The 21,659-nt window shown below is 47.6% G+C and overlaps 11 protein-coding genes across 12 annotated transcripts; 7 read left to right on the plus strand and 4 right to left on the minus strand.

Moving 5' to 3' along the window:
• The first annotated feature begins 308 nt into the window (after positions 1–308).
• On the plus strand, positions 309–1,480 carry SPPG_04282 (uncharacterized protein). The gene is made up of 3 exons (XM_016752525.1): positions 309–485; positions 557–825; positions 884–1,480. The coding sequence occupies exons 1-3, from the start codon at positions 371–373 to the stop codon at positions 1,214–1,216; spliced, it is 717 nt and encodes a 238-aa protein (XP_016609231.1). The 5' UTR covers positions 309–370; the 3' UTR covers positions 1,217–1,480.
• SPPG_04283 (uncharacterized protein) lies at positions 1,201–2,745 on the minus strand. The gene is made up of 6 exons (XM_016752526.1): positions 2,580–2,745; positions 2,383–2,423; positions 2,141–2,301; positions 1,988–2,078; positions 1,659–1,909; positions 1,201–1,589 (listed from the first exon to the last, which is right to left on the minus strand). Exons 1-6 carry the CDS (start codon positions 2,600–2,602, stop codon positions 1,410–1,412), a joined length of 747 nt encoding a protein of 248 aa, XP_016609232.1. The 5' UTR covers positions 2,603–2,745; the 3' UTR covers positions 1,201–1,409.
• A 114-nt stretch (positions 2,746–2,859) lies between these two features.
• SPPG_04284 lies at positions 2,860–5,043 on the plus strand. 2 transcript variants are annotated; one of them, XM_016752527.1, is made up of 4 exons: positions 2,860–3,197; positions 3,268–3,467; positions 3,542–4,393; positions 4,461–5,043. In XM_016752527.1, exons 1-4 carry the CDS (start codon positions 2,921–2,923, stop codon positions 4,503–4,505), a joined length of 1,374 nt encoding a protein of 457 aa, XP_016609233.1. In that variant the 5' UTR covers positions 2,860–2,920; the 3' UTR covers positions 4,506–5,043. The 2 variants fall into 2 exon arrangements, with proteins under 2 accessions (XP_016609233.1, XP_016609234.1); XM_016752528.1 differs by having other exon boundaries at positions 3,542–5,043.
• A 2,017-nt stretch (positions 5,044–7,060) lies between these two features.
• SPPG_04286 (uncharacterized protein) lies at positions 7,061–7,946 on the plus strand. The gene is made up of 4 exons (XM_016752529.1): positions 7,061–7,226; positions 7,290–7,375; positions 7,432–7,501; positions 7,562–7,946. Exons 1-4 carry the CDS (start codon positions 7,196–7,198, stop codon positions 7,738–7,740), a joined length of 366 nt encoding a protein of 121 aa, XP_016609235.1. The 5' UTR covers positions 7,061–7,195; the 3' UTR covers positions 7,741–7,946.
• SPPG_04287 (uncharacterized protein) lies at positions 7,875–9,400 on the minus strand. Its single transcript, XM_016752530.1, has 7 exons — positions 9,298–9,400; positions 9,229–9,237; positions 8,842–9,153; positions 8,730–8,780; positions 8,482–8,647; positions 8,235–8,407; positions 7,875–8,169 (listed from the first exon to the last, which is right to left on the minus strand). Exons 1-7 carry the CDS (start codon positions 9,391–9,393, stop codon positions 8,047–8,049), a joined length of 930 nt encoding a protein of 309 aa, XP_016609236.1. The 5' UTR covers positions 9,394–9,400; the 3' UTR covers positions 7,875–8,046.
• A 94-nt stretch (positions 9,401–9,494) lies between these two features.
• SPPG_04288 (DNA replication protein SLD5) lies at positions 9,495–10,673 on the plus strand. The gene is made up of 6 exons (XM_016752531.1): positions 9,495–9,738; positions 9,796–9,921; positions 9,983–10,065; positions 10,129–10,229; positions 10,297–10,372; positions 10,430–10,673. Exons 1-6 carry the CDS (start codon positions 9,550–9,552, stop codon positions 10,524–10,526), a joined length of 672 nt encoding a protein of 223 aa, XP_016609237.1. The 5' UTR covers positions 9,495–9,549; the 3' UTR covers positions 10,527–10,673.
• SPPG_04289 (homoaconitase) lies at positions 10,542–13,175 on the minus strand. The gene is made up of 6 exons (XM_016752532.1): positions 12,872–13,175; positions 12,710–12,797; positions 11,708–12,641; positions 11,535–11,645; positions 11,130–11,482; positions 10,542–11,060 (listed from the first exon to the last, which is right to left on the minus strand). Exons 1-6 carry the CDS (start codon positions 13,117–13,119, stop codon positions 10,674–10,676), a joined length of 2,121 nt encoding a protein of 706 aa, XP_016609238.1. The 5' UTR covers positions 13,120–13,175; the 3' UTR covers positions 10,542–10,673.
• Positions 13,176–13,315: 140 nt separating this feature from the next.
• Positions 13,316–14,492, plus strand: SPPG_04290 (uncharacterized protein). Its single transcript, XM_016752533.1, has 4 exons — positions 13,316–13,494; positions 13,919–14,042; positions 14,104–14,232; positions 14,298–14,492. Exons 1-4 carry the CDS (start codon positions 13,374–13,376, stop codon positions 14,308–14,310), a joined length of 387 nt encoding a protein of 128 aa, XP_016609239.1. The 5' UTR covers positions 13,316–13,373; the 3' UTR covers positions 14,311–14,492.
• Positions 14,493–14,519: 27 nt separating this feature from the next.
• SPPG_04291 (fructose 1,6-bisphosphate 1-phosphatase) lies at positions 14,520–16,221 on the plus strand. The gene is made up of 6 exons (XM_016752534.1): positions 14,520–14,947; positions 15,010–15,265; positions 15,335–15,401; positions 15,460–15,575; positions 15,649–15,813; positions 15,883–16,221. The coding sequence occupies exons 1-6, from the start codon at positions 14,760–14,762 to the stop codon at positions 16,129–16,131; spliced, it is 1,041 nt and encodes a 346-aa protein (XP_016609240.1). The 5' UTR covers positions 14,520–14,759; the 3' UTR covers positions 16,132–16,221.
• Positions 16,222–16,372: 151 nt separating this feature from the next.
• SPPG_04292 (uncharacterized protein) lies at positions 16,373–20,616 on the plus strand. The gene is made up of 19 exons (XM_016752535.1): positions 16,373–16,772; positions 16,848–17,012; positions 17,070–17,222; positions 17,289–17,435; positions 17,523–17,601; positions 17,668–17,801; positions 17,877–18,023; positions 18,094–18,179; positions 18,235–18,346; positions 18,409–18,518; positions 18,580–18,692; positions 18,761–18,887; positions 18,946–19,056; positions 19,121–19,370; positions 19,442–19,615; positions 19,682–19,768; positions 19,824–19,954; positions 20,014–20,282; positions 20,340–20,616. Exons 1-19 carry the CDS (start codon positions 16,497–16,499, stop codon positions 20,453–20,455), a joined length of 2,787 nt encoding a protein of 928 aa, XP_016609241.1. The 5' UTR covers positions 16,373–16,496; the 3' UTR covers positions 20,456–20,616.
• Positions 20,467–21,474, minus strand: SPPG_04293 (iron sulfur cluster assembly protein 1, mitochondrial). Its single transcript, XM_016752536.1, has 3 exons — positions 21,299–21,474; positions 20,924–21,230; positions 20,467–20,860 (listed from the first exon to the last, which is right to left on the minus strand). The coding sequence occupies exons 1-3, from the start codon at positions 21,410–21,412 to the stop codon at positions 20,769–20,771; spliced, it is 513 nt and encodes a 170-aa protein (XP_016609242.1). The 5' UTR covers positions 21,413–21,474; the 3' UTR covers positions 20,467–20,768.
• Between the last annotated feature and the right edge of the window lie 185 nt (positions 21,475–21,659).

A 21,659-nucleotide genomic window follows, 5' to 3' on the forward strand; every position in this document is an offset into this window, starting at 1 on the left:
AGCATGCTTTTATTCAAGATCTGAGAATGAATGTCCATTCTGAAAAGTCCAAAAGACCTTGGCTAGAAACGAGGTTTCGTTCGCCAGGATGCCTAACGAACAGTCGACCAGAATGAACAAAAGCTTCTCAGTAAGCACATCTTCTCTGCTTGTTTGTTCGCTACCGCTCTTGAAAAGAAAGAGCCTTTCGTCAGAGTTCGCCAAGCCCATCACTAACGAGCGCTCAAACTACTCCCCGCCCCCCCCCCCCCAACCAGAAACCACGTGATTCAACAAGGGCTTAGCTTCGACCGCGGCTTGTTCGTCAAATCGTTCAAAGGCCCAAAGTTACTCTCTCCCAAGTAAAACTTCCTCCACGCACGACGGACGAATGACCTCAACTTCTGCGGCATTCTGGTTTCCAGTACTATACGCTGTGGCGATAGGAGCCTTGTTCGCTGCCTTCATCAAATGGAATCGGGTAAAGCAAAAGGCTGCTGACCAAGGTACGATAGTAGGAAGATCCACCGTTATCCGGCATCATAGCTACTACCATGCTAAAGAGAATAAATTGTAGATGCTCAGTGGGACGGATACTTTCCAGAAAACACAGAAAAGATCATATATAATGAACTCGCTGAAATGCATTCTCCTGAAGATCCCGCCGGTTACAAGCTCTTGACAACCTCTCTAATGAAACGAGCTCTCACGGACGTGAGGCGCATTTTAAAGATCCGAGAAGAGAAGCCTCCGCTTCAGCAGATGGTTCGTTCGGGTTTGATGGGAGAAGATTTGTTGGAAAAGCTGTTGAGGGCGGAGGCAGAGCTGGACGCCGAAGTTCAAGAGGTTGGTGAATGCGCCGCGTTTTGGTGCCTTCATCTGTACTTAGAGTCTCTTTTTTCAGGTCATGGAAGATGCAGAGCTATATAAACCAGGATGGAGCAAGACCATTTTCCAAGAAGCCACACAACTGGTCCAGATTCAGATGCAACGAGAACAAGCCTTAGAGGCCCAAAGGCTGGCGCAGGAACAGAGTCTTCGTGATGCAGGGATACCCGAAGATGAAACTGCAGAGACACCAGAAGACGATGGGTCGCCAAAAGAAACGGATGAGGAGCGCAGACAACGTATTGCAGATGAATTACTGCGGGAGGAAGAGGCAGAGAAGAAGAAGGCTGCCAAAGGTGCAAAAGGTGGAACGCCAAGAGGCAGCAAGACGAAGCGGAAGTCTAAATAATGTCATATTGTGAATATAGAGTTGAGAGGAGTCCTATTACCCGCCAAGAAGGGGATTTTCGTTTCTATGTTACAAGCATTGGGACAGAATGCGTGGGGCGTCGAGGAAAGACACCGACGTCAGCACGTAGAATGTGCTCTTTGTAATATATGGCCAAGCGGTGCAATCATACTCATCGGCCTCGTTGCTGCTGTCATGCACCACGTCTTCCTGATCCGTGTTCATTCCGGTTCGACTGGCTGTGGGGTACTGTTTCGCTTGTTGATAACATGAGCTTCTTGGCTAGTGTCTTCTTTTGAGCATGGGCTATAATGAGCTTATCGCGCATATCCCCGATGCGCTTCACATACTCGTTGCTGCAACTGACGAGCTCCTACAAATTCCAGGAATTATAATCCTAGCCTACCCAGCGAACGTTTGAACACGGCATCGTTGACTTTACCTGAACGCTATCTCTGAGAGTATTCAGCACATCCTGCGGCACAGTGCCTTCCAGATCAATATCTTGATACAACGGATCATCCTGTTGTATCATCTGAGCGAAACGTGCAATCGTTTTGTTGAAATCCTGCTCTTTTTCAACCATGTTCATTGCGGTCTGTGAGAGTACTTTAAGGTGGCGGTTCCGAAGTGTGTGGAGGACTGATGATACACGGGCGGCGTCTGTTGGGGTGTCGGGAAGTGACCAGATCTCTGTGTATTGATGAGCAGGCGGCGTAAGGACCAATGTTTCCAATGAATTGACCATTCGACCTTCGTACAAAAACTAACCGTCAATATTGATTCCTGCATATGGATCGTCTTCGTCCTTTCTTCGTCTTCCTTTTCGCATGATTGCCCTTCGCTTTCCGATATGCGCAAACTATGACCCAGCATCCAACATAAGAAACTTGTAATCACACTAGTAGCAAATGCGACTCGCACCTCATAGTCCTCATCGATCGCATGTAGACTCCAAAGTGTGGGCTTGGTAGGCAGCACTGGTGGTTGTTCGATACTTCGCTTGAGCTTGTTGCCGCGGTTGAAAGGGCGATAGCTTCGCGCGCCATGTAGATCAGGAGCGCCCATCGATGCGTCAGAATCATCTGTAACATGATATAATCAGAGTTAGCATCGCAAGACAAGTGCAGTAGGAGGGAACGACGCGGCTGACAGTGGAACATTACATTGTGCAAGAATGTCGTCGGCTGAGACACCCGAGAACGATCTGAGGAGCAGGAAGGGAACAATGCATAAGTAATATGCTCACAGCATGATAATTTGCCGCCATGTCTGTTCTCCTCCTCCAGTCCAACAAGACTTCTGGACGGACAAGGCCACATGACAAAATTCCTGCGCGCTGTTCAGCACAAACTTCACCCACGTTTGCAACGGCTCTTCCTTCATTCTGAACGCTATTCCAGTGCCAGTTTGGTTCTCTACGCGCAGTTAATCCTCCAATGTGACTGCCTCTCTGGTTCGGCCGCTGCTTTCCTTTTGCCGTGCTTTTCTGATTTGCTGATTTGCTTTCAACTTTGTGATTGGAAACCCGTTCAAAAACGAGAGCGGAAATCCCATAAACCTCTCGTTCCATCACGTGCCCAAGCTTGTCAAATTACGCAATCTGTTCAAGGTCCGCATTGCTCGTCGTTTTTGTTGGCGGAATTTCCTGCGATTGCAGCGACGGCCGGCTTCCGCAAAGCGTTGCCCTCTACAGCGCTTCTAATGGCCGACAATCTCACGGCATTTTCCTGGCTTTCGCTCATAGTATTTGCCATCGTTATTTTCTTTTGCATTCATCCCTTGCGAGTTCCAATACCATTCACACATGGCCGGTTCGGCGTCTCCCATATTTGGCTGGATATAGCCACCGCCCCGATCGTTGGAATATTGGTACTGCTAGCAACCACGAGTATCAATGGCCTTGTGCTTCGTGACGGGATTGTGGGTTCCGAGCACGGCATCCAACCCTATTCTGTAGTTTTACTCATATTCGCGCTAGGTGATTACAATATTGGTTCGACTTGAAATTGGCATGGCAAGCTGATGGCGTTTTACTCTTTGTCTTGTAGCGTACATATGTATCTCTATCGATGTAACTGGCTTTTTCGAATATGTGGCATTCCAGGTTACCAAGCGTGGGGGCTCATCGGGACATCGATTGTTCCTCTATTTATTTCTTCTCAGTACTATCATGACCATTTTCACTTCGAATGACGTTGTCGTCTTGACTATTACCCCAATAGTGTGTTATTTGACACAGGAGACAAAAGTAAGTGTCTGATTAACGGCGTCGTTGACACTTCACCAATTTCAACTATCTGGGTTGTCATTCTCTCCACACAGACGGATCCAAAGGCTTATTTGGTGTCTACCTTTATCGTTTGCAATATAGCGTCTCTAGCATTATACATTGGCAACCCAACGAACATCATTGTGGCGCAAGCATTCCGCATCAATTTTATTCAGTACTCTGCGTGGATGGGTCTCCCAACATTGTTAGCTGTCGGTCTCGCCTATCTTATGTGTTTCGTAGTTCTGCGCTCGCATATTCCCGTAAATATTCCCTCTCCGCCACCGGAGGCCGAAGAGCGTTATCAAATTCGAGACAGATGGGGAGCATTTATCGGCTGTGCAGTACTCTTGGCTTGTCTACTTGGTTTGATGATTGTACCCATCTTCGCGGATGTACCAGTGTGGATGTTGACTTTGCCCTTTGGGGCGATCATGATTGGGAAAGATATGATTATGGACCTTACCAGAAACTGCCGGCCGCAAAAGACGGAGCACGAAAATATTGAATTGGGGAGCGGAGGAACGTCAGAAGTCAGAATGTTGCGGAGAGAGTCTTCCAATGAGCAGAATGTATCCCTGTCGTCTGAATCCGTGGAAAACAAAGAATGTCTAATTGAAAGCAAAGATGCTAGTGCGGAAGACAACATTTCAGTGGAGATGAATGGAACACATTCGGGACCAACGAATTCGGTACGCACGGAGCGTAACAGCGTCGCCTCCGCATCCTCTCGTGTCCCAGCGCCATCAAGGTCACGCCTCGGATCTAGACAGGGGTCTTCGTTGGCGGAAGTGGAATCCTGTGATGGTTCGGATCTGTTAGTCGAGGAGACCCGAAAGAAGTCATCGATTGTCAGCCGAATGAGCGCGTGGAGTAACGCTCTACCGACTGTATATCACGTAACCGTAAGGCTCCCGTGGAAATTGATACCATTTGCACTGGGGATGTTTATTCTTTGTGAATCTCTCGCAGCGAATGGATGGACTTCTCTCTTGGCGAAAGGGATGGCACATCTAAGCGTTGGTGGTCATATGATTCCTATGGTGTTCTTTACGGGCCTTGTCACCACCGTCGCTTGCAGCGTGCTGAATAATCTTCCCATGACGATTCTCTTTGCGCGAGTATTCTCTCATCCGGACTTTGATGCGACGATGCTCTCTATTATAGGCTCATCAGAAGCAGACTCGGCAAGAGTCGTGTACGCTTTGCGAAGAGGAGGCATGTTTGCGTTAATAATCGGCTCGAATTTCGGGGGAAATCTAACATACCTCGGTGCGCTGGCTGGCCTAATGTGGGATGACCTGCTGCGGAAACGAGGAATGGGAATAAAGCAGACGCAGTTCTTCATTTGGTGCATTATCATTATGCCCGTTGTGCTCTTCGGAGCATTAGCTGTCTTGGTCGCAGAGTTTGCAGTGGAGGGATATTATATGTAGAAGATCACCGACGCAGAGGTCCACGTATTGACTCTAAGAGCGATTCATAGATGTATTGTACATTATGTCCTTTTCTTCCTATTTATATGAATTACATGCTTCATTGTCGAATGACAGAGAGCCAAAGAGCTTTAGAGTATACCAGCTGGATGTGAGAAGCGCGGCATTCATGCGAAAGAGCATGTGCGGGAGATGCAGGAAACAGTATCCAAAGACGATTTCCAAAGGACATGGACAAAAGGAAAAAAATATTCTACGGAATAGTGGACTGCATTTATTACTTATGTGCTGACTCGTCATGACACCGAAGCTTCCAGGATTAAGCTAAAAAGCATCTCATTTGATCCATGCGTCATCTTTTAAGTTCCATATCTTTTGGGACACATACATACATATGAACCGGCAAAGCATAATGGATCGTCGTCAAGCCATTCAACTGAATTTGACTCCAGAGGAGCAGCAAGACGTAATGGCGAGGAAACATAGGATATATAGCCGGCAAAGCCTGTATTTCTCATATTGCAATTTGACAGGCAGCCATGCAGTCAGCTTTGCAGCAAGTTACGATAAGGCGGATGCGGGCAGAGTTCCCGCTGCTGCGTCAAGACAGGATGGAGGATTATCTCGAATCGGTGGGTTGGGACGTTGAACGTGCTAGGGTAAAGCTAAAGAATCGAACGCTTCGTTGCATATAAGATTAAGCGAATCAAAACATATAGGTACGATCTCGAAGAGGGACTCGCATTGTCGAAGATTGGCTCCGTTTATAAGCTTATCGTCCGAGGGAGGGGTGAGTTTGCGTAATGAGGATGTTTTTTAACACATATTGTGTGCTTATCATTTCTCTCAAGGATGAGGTAGAGACAAGGCGGGAGCGGTAGGGTCGGGAGGTAGGGGCCGCTCCATCGGGAGCTGGGGGTTGGGATAAGTGCATATTTGCTTTTGGTTATTGGATGAACACACTCAAAAGTATGGTAAAGCTTACAATACAAAGACATTGCTCAAAATATTGCATTTCACTGTCGTTCTGTGCCTTGTCATCATTCTGAAGACATCTTTGGTTCAGTCTTGCACAGTCTTTTCATCTCGTCCCAGCATGCTGAATGGTATGCGCAGAATCGTTAGACCAATGAACCTCGCTATGTAGTCAAGTTCGTCCGGGTATACCTTCAGCGACAAAGAACTAAAGAACTACCAAGCGGCTGACGGCCGTACCATTACGATGTATACCTGCAAGACTTTTAATTTGGGGCCGGTAAAATCCTTATCGGAGATTGCGGAAGTGACCAAGGTACTGTTAGTGTGAAAACATGTTTTGTCACCGTGAATTTCGTTCAGATTCCAGTGAGGGACATGATAGGTTGTCACTTTCACATTTTCCAATGAAACCTTCATCCAGATCTGATTGTTTCCAACAGCAGGCCAAGTATGTTTGATGCCGCATGTAAGTATTAAATTGTGTTTAAATGCTGTGAATTGCTATAAACAGAAGCAGCCGGTTGCTCCCTATCTCCACCTTCATGGCCGAGTATCACTGTGTTCCTATACATGTTGCCAGTAGGAAGGGCCATTAGGGACAGTGAGAGGCCCCATCCACAGGAAGCCAAGGGACGCCTAAAGCGACAGCACTTTCATTATGCATCATCCATGACTGATACAGTCCCCAGTGTTCGCAAAAGCCCTGCACTGGCAGTTAAGCTTGCAACAAGTCTTGACGGTATCTGCAAAAGCGCACGTACGTGTGTTAGCAACAATGCCCTTGTTTACCCATAGCCAGCGGGACGTACCAGTTCGCTTGCTTGTCTTGTTTGGACCTGTGATAGCGGCTTAAAACTTGAGGACGGCGTGGGTGCACTTGCGGAAGACTTCGTCGGACCAGAAAATGGGAAGGTAGAGGAAAATGGACAGGCTGAGGCTTGCTGCAATGGAGACGCGGAAGCGAACTTGGAGCTTGAAAGCCCAGCACGACGAGAGCAGGTCGCCGCTGTTCGGAGAGTTCGCGACGTGAAGGAGAAGGTCATGTTGGGGGGGATGGAATTGGGAAATGCCCAACGTCTCGGCAGAGGTTGAGCGATCTTGTTGCTATGGCAACATTGGCAAGCGATGAAGTAGCGCAGTCTTTGCGAGTTTGCTGGCAACAACTTTCGAGATCAAGTTTTTGGCAAGTGAGCCTTTGCAAGCCAGTCCATCTTCCGACGTACGTTTGTCAAGCAAAGCAACCTGTTTATTGCACCCATTACCCGCGCAATCCTCGCCTGAAAACGCATCACCATGGCCTTAGCTGCGAAAGCCCGCGCTAACGGTACGTTCCAACGCTAGATTACTGGGGTTACACTCGTTGTGCTCACTTCTGTTCCTTTCATAGTTCGTCTCCCCCCTGAAGTGAACAGGGTGCTGTTTGTGCGCAATCTTCCTTTCAAAATTACCGCTGAGGATTTATACGATTTATTTGTAAGTCGCAGCTTCTCTCTGTCGAGGAGCAAACGTATTCATTTTTGTCTTGGTAGGGAAAATATGGATCCATTCGACAAATACGGATAGGAACCGCTACAGACACAAAAGGAACAGCATTTGTTGGTATGTGGACACTGTCTCCTAGTCGTAAGTGGCATTTTCTGATATTACATTTCCAACCAGTTTACGACGACATATTCGACGCCAAAGCCGCCTGCGATCATCTAAGTGGATTTAACATTATGGGTCGATACTTGATTGTATTATATTACTCCACCGCGAAGGCAACGAAAAAGAAAGACCTGGACAAAAAAGAGGCGGATATAAGTGCAATGAAGCAAAAGTATGGAATGGATGAGTAGAGATTACTTGTGCGGTGCTGGGAAGTGTACAGTTTCTTTTTTTTTGCAGGCAATTGTATAGATTTTATATATATATTTTCTTTTGTTGGAGGTTGGAGGCAGGTCATGGATTAGACATTTTGAGTGCTACTTCGTTTCTGATAACATGGAGTTGCCGTCATGTTTTCCTGCATCAGAGATTCGGGTCAGGATGACCGGACATCGAAATCTGCGTCCACATCTTTGCGGATTTACAGGTTGTGCGATTGATACTTCTAAATGCTAACTGTATGTAGAATAAGCTTATCTATGGACATTGATTGATCTTCATGACCGCTGCGAGCCCCATCGCACTATCTCCTCGTATATGGTCCACGTAATTGCAGAACTGACAGTCTTCCTCAGTAACCGTGGCAACATGCCCGAAAAGAAGCCAATCGCGCGCTCCTCCTATGCAATCCATAAGCATGTGCGAACAAGAGGTATGAGGTATCGGCAACTTTGGAAAAACCTACCCGTGCAATTTTCCGTGCGGACTGGAACATGGTGCTATAATCAGATGGCTTCAACTGCATTCGCGTTTTCACCACGTCAAACGGATTTGTGACCACCGTCGCGGCGATACCGCTGACAATGCCAGAGCTCATATGCACCACAGGCATCAGACTTGCCGATCCTCCAGTCAACCCTTGAATTATTTGGCAATGTTAAATAACTCTAACCGAGTGATACCAAGTTGTCGCAAAAGGGTATTAGTCCCACCTCCTAGTATTTTCTTGCAGTTCTCATAAAAGAGCACGTATAATCCAGCGTAAGGAGCATCCCTCATCGCCGTCGCGCCAAAACCGCGGAACAAACCGCCGATCCCTTCTTCCTTTAGAATTGACCGTGATGCTTGCCATATTGACGTGTAATTGTAGAAATTACTCTAAATAAGGAGAGTATTAAGACGGATTCTAGCGGCGCTGGGACGTGCACAGTTTGTAGGAATGAGAATACCAAGGACTAACCTCATACCTGACTTTGATTACAGTGATCGGCATCAGGATATACCCCACTGCCTATGCAACATCAAGGTGAGCCACTTGACTTTGGTGGCAGAACAGAGCAACTAGTCCTTACCACCCGTGCAGCTCCTCCGCTGAGAAGATTGACAGTGCTATCATTCAACATTGTCCCCTTCTCTCTTGTCCGTAAGCTCCGTAATCCATGCCGCATCTTGTCCAGGGTAACGAAATAAAGAGCACTTCCGGGTACATTGCGAATAACTGTTGGCCATGTGCCTCTCCATAGTCCCCATACAGAGTCCTTTCGTATCACATCCCGTGCCGTCGACCATAGGGTTAGGTCTTTGAAAATTGTGCCATCGTGAAGCTTTGTAAGGGCCGCATTCGAAATGAGCGTACGTCGGTGGTGAAGCTCTTGTTGCAGTCTCTATAGCAGCATCATTTGAGAGGTTAAAATGGTACTTCCAGGAGTCACATCTCGACCAAATATCCAGATACGAACAGTTTTCACCTACCAGTAAACAAGTTAGTTTAGCGAGGTGCAAACTTTCAACGAAACTGTTTTCATTACCAGGTCTAATGGCTGCAACAGCACGCAAGCAGCTAGCCCCGATACTGCCCCGCCCAGCAGATGAAGATGTGGTTCAACTTGTTTCTTCTTTGTCATTAAGTTTTGCAAATGGCCCTCTGCTTTGTCGGATTCTTTTTGGAGTCATCAGCGATCGGGGCTGCGCCACGCTCATCTCGCGTCGGAAGCAGCGCTGTGGACTTTACAGATCCATCATCCCATTGGCACCTCCAGCAGCAGATTAAAGTGCAGAGTATGCTCACAGACAGCATGGAACTGGATACGGACGACTTTCTCCTGTCAAGTGACGGCGAATCTACATCTTACTTTAATGATGACGTGAAGGCATTGACTCAATCGTGGATAAATGAGCGATGCGCTCCAGAGATACTACCCTACCAGGAGCATTTAGTCAATAACTTGTTGGAAATGCTGAATGCACAGGTGAGTAGAATAGGACAGAACGTAGGTTGGTATGGAAGGTATTTAATTTATCACCAGGCAGAAAACGTGGAAGCGCAAGAGCCCAATACACCAGACGGTGCTTTTCTCCTGGTCATATATCAGCAAGAAATGGAGCGAATAAAGTTCGTCATAAGGAGCTACCTTAGAACGCGACTGGCAAAAGTGAGTCCTTGCCCTCTTGCAATGCTGTCCAACCGTTAACATGGGGATACCGCTCCCGCAGATACAAAAGTATACCCTTCACTTTCTGCAAGAGGAAGAATATCGTGGAAGATTATCAACCGACGAATTGGCTTTTGCAGAAAAGTATTGTACGACGATTTTGTTCTTTTAATGTACTCTGTGCTCTTGCTGACTAAAGTTCCCCAGATTCCAGGAGCTTCTAGAGCGACATTTTATGAAGTCGTGCCTAGAAGAATTACCTGCATTTCTGCAACGGCTAGATGACGAGATTGGTGATATAAGCATGGGTAGTCATCGAGTGACTCATAGGAATATTGTGAATTGTGTGGCTAACATATATCTGGACATGCTTAGTGAACCGACCTGAGCTTGACGATGCAGTCATATGTCGGGTTAAAGAGGATATCGGTGCATTCCAATTGGATGATAGGTACGCAGTGATTGATTGTGGTTATAGATGCATTGCTGATGGATACACGTCATGTAGCGATGAGACGACTTTCATGAAAGCAAATAATGTATATATCTTACAATACAAGGCGATTAGACGACTGTTAGAAGATAATAAAGTAGATCTTGTGTAGGAATTAGAGGGAGGTGCTGATTCTCGACTACGTGTTTCTTTTGTATTCTTGGAAGGCATGAAATAGGAATTGTATATAGTTGCGGTTTTGAACACGATGGGTGGTTTCGGTCTGAGAAAAAAAATACAGGACTATCATGAAATGTAACTATGCTTCTATCCGATTCTTCACCCATCTTTCCAGCCCCCCCTCAACTACTAGCTCCTGTGCCGCCCTACCAACTGCGGGAATACTGTATTCCTTCGCTGGACTACCTTCTTCTATGGACACCCTACCATTAACCAAATCGAGCGTTCCCTTCCATGCAGTACGCCTCGTTAGCTCTTTGCTATCGCCTTCAAACGCCTTCCGCAGATCCCTGACAAGTGCTGGAGCTTCAAGTACAACCAAGCCATTGTTAATGGCGTTTCGCTTAAACGTTTCCGAGAAAGAGCCAGCGAGAACAACACGGATTCCTGCATACAACAGTGCCGTTGCGGCTTGTTCTCTAGACGACCCAGTACCGAAATTAAAACCGCCAACAAGGATGTCATTCTGGTAAATTTGAAGTTGGTTAAGCATGACTTGCCTCCGTTTTTAAGTTATCTATGCGAATCTACCAACCTTCTGTGCAATGCTGGAGAATTTTGGATCGTAGTTTTCCATAACAACTTGTGCCATCCTTTCTGGAGGAATATCATCCACGTAGGTGTACTTTCCTGGATATATTCCATCCGTGTTCAAGTTGTCAGCATCGCAAAATATGAATTCGCCTTTCAGTGACCCTGGGAAGCCTGAGACAACGTCTGCAGAAGATGATGCCGAGGAACCTGTATCGGCATTTTTCAATTCACTGTAGGAAATCACGGGCGGTTGAACGGTCTGTGGCGCGGACGAAATCTTGAGAGCGGAAGAAAGAGGGGGAAGGGAAGCTGGGCCACAAATGCGTCCAGCAACAGCCGAAGCAGCGACCACAGCTAAGGATTCCGTTAGCAGCTGGCTGGTAGTGACGTAACGCCTAGATCTTACCTGGTGATGACAGGTAGGCTTGTGCATTGGGAGACCCCATCCTTCCTTTGTAGTTCCGGTTCGTTGCCGAAATTCCAACTTCATTATCCTTCAAAAGCCCTGCGCCCAAACCTACATGCAAAGGTTGCGTTAGGAAATATCCGATCGTCAATTGGAGCGTATGTATCACGTACCAATACACGGTCCACAACCAGCAGGTAAAGGCTTGGCACCTGCACGAAGCAGCTCTGCCCAGTCACCACTAGCTTCCACGTCACGCTGCACCTCGCTCGACGCTGCTGCAATGTAAAATTCCACGCCTTCTGCCACCGTTCTACCTTTCAAAACGCGAGCCGCTGCTCTCAAGTCGCTTGCGCGCGAGTTTACACATGAGACAAGATAGGCTTTGTGGATGGCAATGTTCCTTTTCTCTAGTTCCGTTAATGGGGTAGCAAGCTTTACCGAGTTGGGCCCAGACACATATGGAGACACAGTAGCGAGATCCAGAGTCAAATGCTTTGCATACCGCGCGCCAGGGTCAGAGCGAATCGGGTTTTCAAGAAGCTTCTTGATGCGCTCTACATTGATACGTGGATGTTTGCCTTCACGAGACCGCTCAAGCTGGACGGCGCGCTTTAGGAGCCAATCGGCAGTAACTTCGTCAACGGGAAATACTCCAGCCAACGCTCCCCATTCCGTTGTCATGTTCGCAATTGTCAACCTGTCGTCCACAGTGAGTCCGGCCATACCTTTCTCACCGGTGAACTCGATCGCGGTGTTGAGGACCTCATCCTTGTTGAACAGCCCACAGAGAGTGACAATGATGTCCTTTCCGGTCACACCTTCCGGTAAGGAGTTTAGAAATTCCACTTTGGCAACGGGTGGAATTTGCCACCATGTGCGCCCTGTTGCCCAGATTGCTGCCGCATCAGTTCGTACGATTGGAGTACCCAGAGCGCCGATTCCACCGTACATGTTTGAGTGCGAATCCGAGGCAACAGTCATGGCGTACGGGAAGGCATAACCCTCTTCGATCAGGATCTGATGTCCAATTCCTCGCCCTGCTGGGTAAAAGTCTACGCCATGATTCTTTGCAAATTCCTGTATCGATCGGTACTTGAGCAAGTTCTGATACAATAACATGTTGTGAGTCTCTAAATTTTGTGCCATCGACAGATTAACACGCGCCCGCTGACCTTTTCGGTCTTGTTCTGGACGTCATGATCAAGAGTAAAAACAGGCTGCTTGGGATTCTTGAATTTTCCTGCCCCAATGCTCTTGAATCTGAGACAGCCCATTTAATTTTCATTCTCCACAGACAAACTGAGAACCCAACGATCTCTGATCTCCTTACTCACTTGCTGATAACCGCGGCGGTATTATCATGTGTCATGACATGCTCTGGTGAAATGCTCACAAAGTCCCCTTGCAGAACCTTGTGCTCGGGATGTGGAAGGTCGACAGCATATCTTTGTACAATTTTCTCGATAACGTTTTGAGGCGAGACACGGGAGGAGGCAAAGGTCGCAAGATGCCGGGGACGATGGATCCATGGCCCAACCGATACCCCGCCGCAGCGCGACGTTCTGATGCAAGCGGATAGCATAGTGAAATGTGGCAAACGAGATGTTCGTTCAACCAGCAGTAGCCCAAAGCCCAAACGATGGAAACCTCCCGATCCATAGCTGCTTAGATAATACTTGGAGATCATCGCCTGAATTGCGATCAGCCAATCAGAAGCTAATGCGCCACATAAGGCGCAAGGAGAAAAAAGAAATTTTGGGCGCCTTTAACGCTTCGTTTCCTTCTTTCCAACGGCCTTTTTCCCCATCTCTCCCTCGTCTCCATCTCATCATCACAATGGCAACCAAAGTTTTTGTTGGAAACCTTTCCTGGTCGACTACCGACGACACTCTGCACTCTGCGTTCTCTACCTATGGTGAAATTACTGACGCTGTCGTTTTGAAGGATCGCGAGACTGGTTAGAGTTGATTCCATTTGTTTCTCTGTTTGTGATGTGTCTATGAGTGGTATTGGGGATACCCAGTGTTCTTGGGTGCGCGCTCTTTCGTGGTCTGTGCTTGCTGTTGCTTGCTGGTTGATGTCCATTGTAGCGGCCCGAGAACTACTTTTTTAATAGAGAGCGTTGTGACCGAATCCGAGATTTGTCCAATTGGCTCGTGTGAACGTTGTGGTGAAATGTGTGCGCTGTGTCTGTCGTACCTCGTGCTCTTTCCTTTGCATTCCTGCTTGGCTTGTTTGCATCCACATACTTCTTTTGGCTGGGCTCCCGACCGGATGTCGATTGAACACGTATCCTCCCTACTCCCTTGACCATCAAATCCCGCATCACTGGTTCCCATGGACTATGGAGCTGTTGTCTGAACATGTCATCACTATAATAGGCCGTTCTCGTGGTTTCGGTTTCGTAACTTTTGCTGGTGAGGACCAAGCTCAAGCTGCTATCCAGGGCATGAACGACCAAGAGTTGGACGGTCGTACTGTCCGCGTCAACCTTGCCAACGAAAGGTATTTGTCAAATGCAGTGCCTCTGGCATCTACTAGATCGTAACAGTTGTGCATATTCTAGACCTCCCAACAGCGGTGGTGGTTTCCGTGGCGGACGTGGTGGTAGCTACGGTGGCCGTGGTGGTTACGGTGGTGGTGGTTACGGCGGCGGCTACGGTGGAAACGGTGGTGGCTACGGTGGTGGTTACAGGTAAGCAACGAACTTTGTGCATCTTGGTCTATTTATTGTATTGATGCCAATCTCTCCCTTTCCAGCGGCGGCTACTAAGCGCTCCATGACCTGACTTTCAGCCTGTTCAGCGTGCACGACAAGATTATTGGCCCGAGTATGACGTTACGAAACCATTTTTCTTATAGCTCGTTTTAAGCGAGTTTTTGTACATTGCATTGAGTGTCTGGTTGTCCTGTATAAGAATGCTTTTTGCATTTTAAAAAGATTATTCAAACATGTGTGTGTGTGTTGTGATAAAGACTTGCGGCTGCTGCCGTCGTTGCTTTTCGTTGTCGTTTTCTTTGAGCTTTTGTCGTTGTGAAGCGGGTGTTTGTCAACCGCCAAAATTGCCCAACGGAGCGCCGGGACAAGTCGGCGGAACGCGCCGGCGTCTCAGGCTTTGACAACTTTGTTGCCTTGCCACCAACGAAGCTGCGATTTTCAAATCTTTCTAGATTGCATCAGCCTCTTTACCTTTTCACTGTACAATAATACGACACGCAGCCATGGCTTCTGAAGATGCAACCAAGCGCGAGGATCTTCGTACCGACTTTGTGACTCTCACAAACGACATTCTTCAACGGCAACAACACCAACCGCAAGCGAAGGGAGATCTCACCATTCTCCTCTCTGCCATCTCCTCCGCGTGCAAGTGGATTTCCAATGTTGTGCGAAAAGCAGAACTCTTGAAAGTGTGAGTTGCCATGTTGACCTCCAAGGACAATTGGACATGCGGGTAACACTTTAATCCTCTAGCATTGGCGTCACTGGTGGAACCAATGTCCAGAATGAAAACGTCCAAAAGCTTGATATCTTGTCTAACCAGATCATGTGCAACCTTCTCCGCGACTCTGGAAAGACTGCCATCCTTGTCTCTGAAGAGGATGACGACGCCATCTTCATCGAGGATGGCAAGAAAGGATTCTACTGTGTTTGCTTTGACCCACTCGATGGTTCGTCCAACATCGACTGTGGTGTCTCTATTGGAACGATCTTTGGGATCTACCGTGTGGTGAGTGAAAGAAGGCTTTTGGTGCAAAGGAGTGGTCAGACATAATCATTGGTTATTGTCATTCATCAGAAGGATACCCACGGCAAACCGAGCCTTGCGGACGTTCTGCGACCGGGAACAGAGATGGTCGCTGCTGGTACGTTCCTGTGCTGGTGCAGGTTTCTGGCAAAAGATTGACTATTAAATTCGTCCAGGCTACTGTATGTACGGAAGTTCGACAGTGTTGGTGCTGACCTTCCAAGGATCAAATGAAGTCAATGGGTACACCCTTGACCCTCACATTGGAGAGTTTGTTCTCACACACCGTAACGTAAGGGCTTTGCCATAATGCATGTAATTTTGTCATCGAGAGAGCTGATGATGCATCTCTTCATGGAGCACAGATGAAGCTGGGCAAGAAGAAGATTTACTCTATCAACGAAGGAAACGAATCAACCTTTGATGACGCCATCAAGGGCTACTTGAAGTCCGTCAAGTACCCACCGCCAGGCCACACTGGCAAGTTCACTCCTTACTCTGCACGTTATGTTGGAAGTATGGTTGCTGATGTGAGTGTGGGGGTGGTCAATGCCGTTGAGTGTGCTAGTTGCAAATGTTAATCCTTTGGTTCATTATAGGTTCACCGGACAATTTTGTACGGAGGCATCTTTATGTACCCCGGAGGAAAGCTGCGTATTTTGTATGAATGCTTTCCAATGTCGCTTTTGGTTGAAGCTGCCGGTGGAAAGGCGTCTACTGGCCGCAAGAGAATGTTGGAAGTGACTCCAGAGTCTCTTCACGCACGATCAGGTATCATTTTGGGAACGAAGGAAGAGGTGGACAAGGTTGAGGAATTGTATAAACAGCTCGATGCCGCCAAGCAGTAGAATGTATTGCTATTCCGTTTGGTACTAGAGTTTGCAAAATCGTAATATGGTTTTCTATACATTTGTTCAACAAGATGCAATCCAACATGCGCTGTTGCTTTTATCTTAAGAAATGCTCGCCGCCGTGGTAAAAGTCAAGCCCTTCCAAAGGGAAATCGCGCGGACGCTAATTTGTTCCAGTTACAACTCGCCACAATTTAATGGCCAGACGACACCCGCCGCGCGTTTTGGCAAGTTTAACCCGACAACGGTGTGCGAGGTGGTTACTTTTTCTTTCGAGGTTTGACCTGACTGTGGCAGACGTTTGACCAGATTAGGGCGTGTGAACGTTTTGCCCGTTTTCCTCTCCTCCTCATTTCACATTCATGCTCCGTGCAAATCCTCCGTTGCGAGCAGGGCGAAGGGCAGCGACATGGTGTTCGCGCCAAACCTTTCCTGCTTCCTGCAGTGCCCGTTACGCAACGGCGACGTCGAGCAAGCCGATATTGTCGGTGGGCATTCGAAGGGAAGCCAAGAATAGGTGGGAACGCCGGGTGCCTCTCATGCCGGAACACGTCGAGAGGCTTGTGAAAGAGGTTGGGGCACAGGTGTATGTGCAGCCAAGCACGAAAAGGGTGGTTCCCGACGAAAAGTATCAGCAGGTAATTGGCAGTATGAACATCATTGAGGCACTGATTTGCATCTATCACTTCTGACATCCGTTTCAAAATCCCAAGGCTGGTGCTATCATCCAGGAAGATCTATCCGTTGCAGACATTATCGTTGGTGTCAAGGAAGTTCCCATTGAACAATTGATTGAAAACAAGACGTACCTTTTCTTCTCGCATACGCATAAGGGCCAAAAATACAATATGCCGCTCCTCCAAGCAATCTTGGACAAGGTAAACCTTGATGGCATTTTGCATTCTGTACAGTGACTTACTATAATATGTACAAAGCGGATTCGATTGATTGACTATGAGCTCATGACCAACGAGCATAAGCGGCGATTGGTGCAATTCAGTCGGTTTGCGGGTTACGCAGGCATGATCGACGGGATGCACGGTTTGGGACACCGGTTACTTGCCCTAGGATATGGAAATCCGTTCTTGGTATGTATCGTGAATGCTTTGAATGGGATGCTGAGACTGATGGTTGACTACATTCTCCCTATTCAGGCTATTGGAATGTCGTACATGTATCGAACACTGGCAGACGCCAGGTTGGACGTAACACGTACCGGTCAAGTCATCATGGACGATGGATTGCCGAGACAGATGGGTCCCATGTCTTTTGTTTTCACAGGCGATGGCAATGTTGCTCGGGTTAGTAAAAATCTATTCCTTCTATCTCACACTCTTCCGTGGTGATTGAGCGTTGATCTTTACTCTTGTTGTTCGTTGATATTGCAGGGAGCAATGCACGTCTTCAAATGTTTACCTCATGAATGGGTTAGTCCGGATGAGCTGAAGGATCTGTACAATAGCAACAGTGCGTATTGGGCTGGCACATGGATAATGTAACACGTATGATTGCTCAAATGATTTGCCCTTCTAGGTTGGAGCAATCACCGGGTATATGGATGTCAAGTGAGAACACAAGATTATCTCGTGCGAAAGGATGGCTGGAAGTTTGATCGGGAACACTATCGTGAGCATCCCGAGCAGTACATGTCCGTCTTCCACGAAAAGGTGTGGCCTATCTTTCGGTTATTTTCTCTGATCTCATCAATACCCCAACCGTTGCTAAGAGTTTGACCACTGCAGGTTGCACCTTACACCAATGTCCTTGTAAATGGTATATTCTGGGATCACCGCTATCCTCGTTTATTGACCAGCGAGCAAGCGCGACAGCTCGCTCACGAGGATCGCTTGCGTATGCTCACCGTTGCAGATGTTTCCTGCGATATAAATGTAGGTCATCGGAAGAACGTTGAACTCATTGGCGTTTGGGATCATTTGTTTATATGTTGCGTCCCGTTAGGGTTCACTGGAGTTTATGAGCCATTCGTCCACCATTGATAACCCATTTTTCATGTACGATCCAGCAACTGGAAAAACTCACCACAAGTGAGTAAGAAGGTGAAATATCTCTTCGGGCTGGTTTTTCTGATTCCCTTGGTAGTATGGAAGGGAAAGGGGTACAAATCATGTCCATAGACAATCTGCCAACAGAATTGCCTCTTGAAGCCAGCGAATATTTTAGCAACGCGCTCTTTCCGTTTATCAACCAGCTGGTACGCTCACTGGATGTCGATACGTATTTTCTGTTTCTTTGAAGTAACATGTGCGAAAAAAGGTTCAAGGCAACTATGATCACCCCGTTCTGAAACGAGCAACTGTCGCTACCTCAGAGGGGAAACTGGCGCCGGCCCGTACGAAACTCTACGACGTCTTGGCAAAGCATGGGTATGTGCTGTGCTGCCAAAGCTTGACTGTAAGCATGCTAATGTCCCACTCGCATATGTAGTCAAGGGATCAAAGTGAAAGCAAACCAGCGGGTTCTCCTCCTGGGATCAGGTTTCGTGTCGGCACCCCTGGTGGACTATCTGCTTCGTGCACCAAACCGATCGGTTACAATTGGTATGTTACCAAATGGACCTACTGACGATATGACGTGGAGACAGCGAGTGCTTAAATATGTGGTTTAGCTAGCAACATGCCAAAAGAAGCGAAAGAGCTCTCCAAAGATCGAAAGAACGCACCGATTACGGGTTTGAATGTCGCCGATAAGGACGCCCTCTCTGAGCTTGTGTCGCAGCATGACCTTGTTGTCAGGTGTGTACCTTTCAGCTTCACATGCCACGCATGTAATATACTCAGTATGCTTTCGCAGTTTCGTCCCCGCTTCTTTGCACCCGGCGGTCGCGGAAGCGTGCATCCAACGCAAGAAAAACATGGTCACTGCCAGCTACATTTCACCTGAGATAACTGCTCTCGATAAGCGGTATGCTTCATATATTATTCTTCATACAAATGCGTCAGCGCATAATCCATTATTATCCTGTTAGAGTAAAGAACGCTGGCATTACCATCCTAAACGAAGTTGGACTTGACCCCGGAATCGATCACTTGACAGCCATGAAAATGTTTGACGAGGTCCGGGAGCAAGGAGGGCGAATCACATCCTTTGTCTCCTGGTGCGGAGGATTGCCAGCTCCTGAAGCCTCAGATAATCCTCTTGGATACAAATTTAGCTGGAGCCCCAAAGGAGTCCTTCTTGCTGGATTGAATTCGGCTCGGTTCAAGATGAATGGAAAGGTCAGACTCCCTTTCGCTCTATCCTATTCAACGTTGCAAGTATCCTAATTCAAAGCAATTGCGGGTTCCAGCTGACTGAGATAAACGGATCTGACCTACTAAAGTCTGCTGTTGATGTTCCCATGTACAAAGGTTTTGCCCTGGAAGGTCTACCCAACCGTGATTCCTTAAAGTACGTTGATATGTACAATTTGGGCGACATTAAGAATATGGATACCATGTTTCGTGGCACGCTGAGGTACAAGGTATGCATACCCATTTGCGCGCGACTTTTGTATGGGATTTGGAAGATGACATCTGGATTCGGACAGGGATATTGTGCTTTGATGGCAGCGTTCAAGGACATTGGACTCTTGAACACTGAGCGACGAAACGATATTCAGGGAGGCTTGTCCTGGGTAAGCTGACAACCAGCGATCCTTCTCAATCAATTGCTCACTGTCATTGCTACAGAGTGAATTGATGGAGTCCATGTTGGGCAAGAAGGGCGACCGACGACAAGCCTTGGCGGCCAAGCTCTCGCTCAGCCCCCAAAACCCGGAACACGCCGCGCGGCTCGAGACGGTCGTGGGCGCTCTTGAGTGGTGATTATCATCATTGTTCTCACTTTCGTCCCCTGCTTTGCTCAACATTGATATTGTAGGCTCGGCATGCTCTCAGAAGATACACCTGTCGCTCCCTCTGAGACCGTCCTAGACGCTTTCTGCGCTCTCCTCCAAAGTCGCCTGGTGTACGGACTCGGTGAACGTGATATGGTAGCAATGCACCACGAATTTGGCATTCAGTGGCGAAACGGTTCCAAGGAGAAACGGACGTCCACCCTTGTCGCGTACGGTGATCCCAATTCTTATTCGGCAATGGCTAAAACTGTTGGCCTTCCGGCTGCCATTGGGGCGGAGATGCTTTTGGATGGTGAGCTTCATCTTTTCCAAGCAGCGTGGGACACTTACACTAATAACGAGTCTACAGGCAACTTGACGAGAAAGGGTGTGATTGCACCAATGACAAAAGATATTTATGAGCCTATGCTCGTCAAATTAGAAGAGGAGGGTATTCGCTTCGTAGAGGCAGTTGCCAAGTTGTAGATGTAGTCAATGGAATATCGCAAGTATGTAATATATAGATGACATTGAAAACAGTTGTTAGAAACAACCAGTTGCTGACCCGGCAATGTGGTTTTCCGTACCAAGACGGATATGCTGGGATTCCATGTATGCTGATACACGAAGATGAGGGGATCTACGCTATTACTAACTACTTTTGCCCCATTGTCACCTAACGACTAATGGAGGGTCTAAGAAACATTGATATCCTGTAACATGGCATTACGGTAAATTGTCCAAAAATAGTCCAAGTCACTAACAGAGTATCCATAGCGCGTCTCATCCCACTCTATCTCTACGCAAGAGGTGCTAGAGGCTTCAACCCTCGGGCCGCCCGCTTCGCTTCCCAATCTTTAACCGCAGACTTTATGGCATCCTCTGCCAACACTGTCAATAGCGCCGACTATCAGCCAAACGAACCCAGATGAATGAATACAAAATATCACTTACTAGAACAATGCAACTTGACAGGCGGCAAAGACAGCTCTTTTGCAATATCCGTATTTGTAATCTTTTTTGCATCCCATACTTTCAACCCCTTGATCTTCTCCGTCGCCAATGAACTACTAGCAATCGCCGATCCACATCCAAATGTTTTGAACTTGACTTCTTGTATTTCCCCCGTCGCTTCGTCCACCATTATTTGCAACTTCATAACATCGCCGCAAGCTGGTGCTCCGACGAGCCCCGTGCCAACATTTGGATCGTTTTTCGAAAGGGATCCGACATTTCGGGGGCGCTCATAATGATCTATCACCTAAAGCCTCGCCTCGTTAGACGTTTTCCAGTACATGACTCAAACAAGCAAACGGAACCGATAGAAACCTTTTCGTGATATTGTCGACATTGCGACAGCGTTGAAGTGGTGCTCAACACCGACCTTCGAGCTGTTCTTGTCGTCGATCGGCACAGCGAGCCTCTAGCTGCGTTCAGGAACATGGCAGCGGTACAAAGAGGAAGGGAAGAAGGGATAACGGGTGGCAGATGGACGACGGGGTTGGAAAGACAAACGCAAACAAGATTGATCGGCTTAGGAAATTTATCCGTAGAATAAGCACTAGAGCCGGTTCGAGGGAGTCAATTTATTCTAATAAAACGGAACTTTTCTTCCCCGTTCGACGGGCATGTGTTCGCCCGTGTTGTGCGGCAGATCAGTCAAAATGGTACGTTGAAAGCTTACAGGATT

This window comes from Spizellomyces punctatus, assembly GCF_000182565.1.
Source record: "Spizellomyces punctatus DAOM BR117 chromosome Unknown supercont1.6, whole genome shotgun sequence".
NCBI classification, from domain to species: domain Eukaryota; kingdom Fungi; phylum Chytridiomycota; class Chytridiomycetes; order Spizellomycetales; family Spizellomycetaceae; genus Spizellomyces; species Spizellomyces punctatus.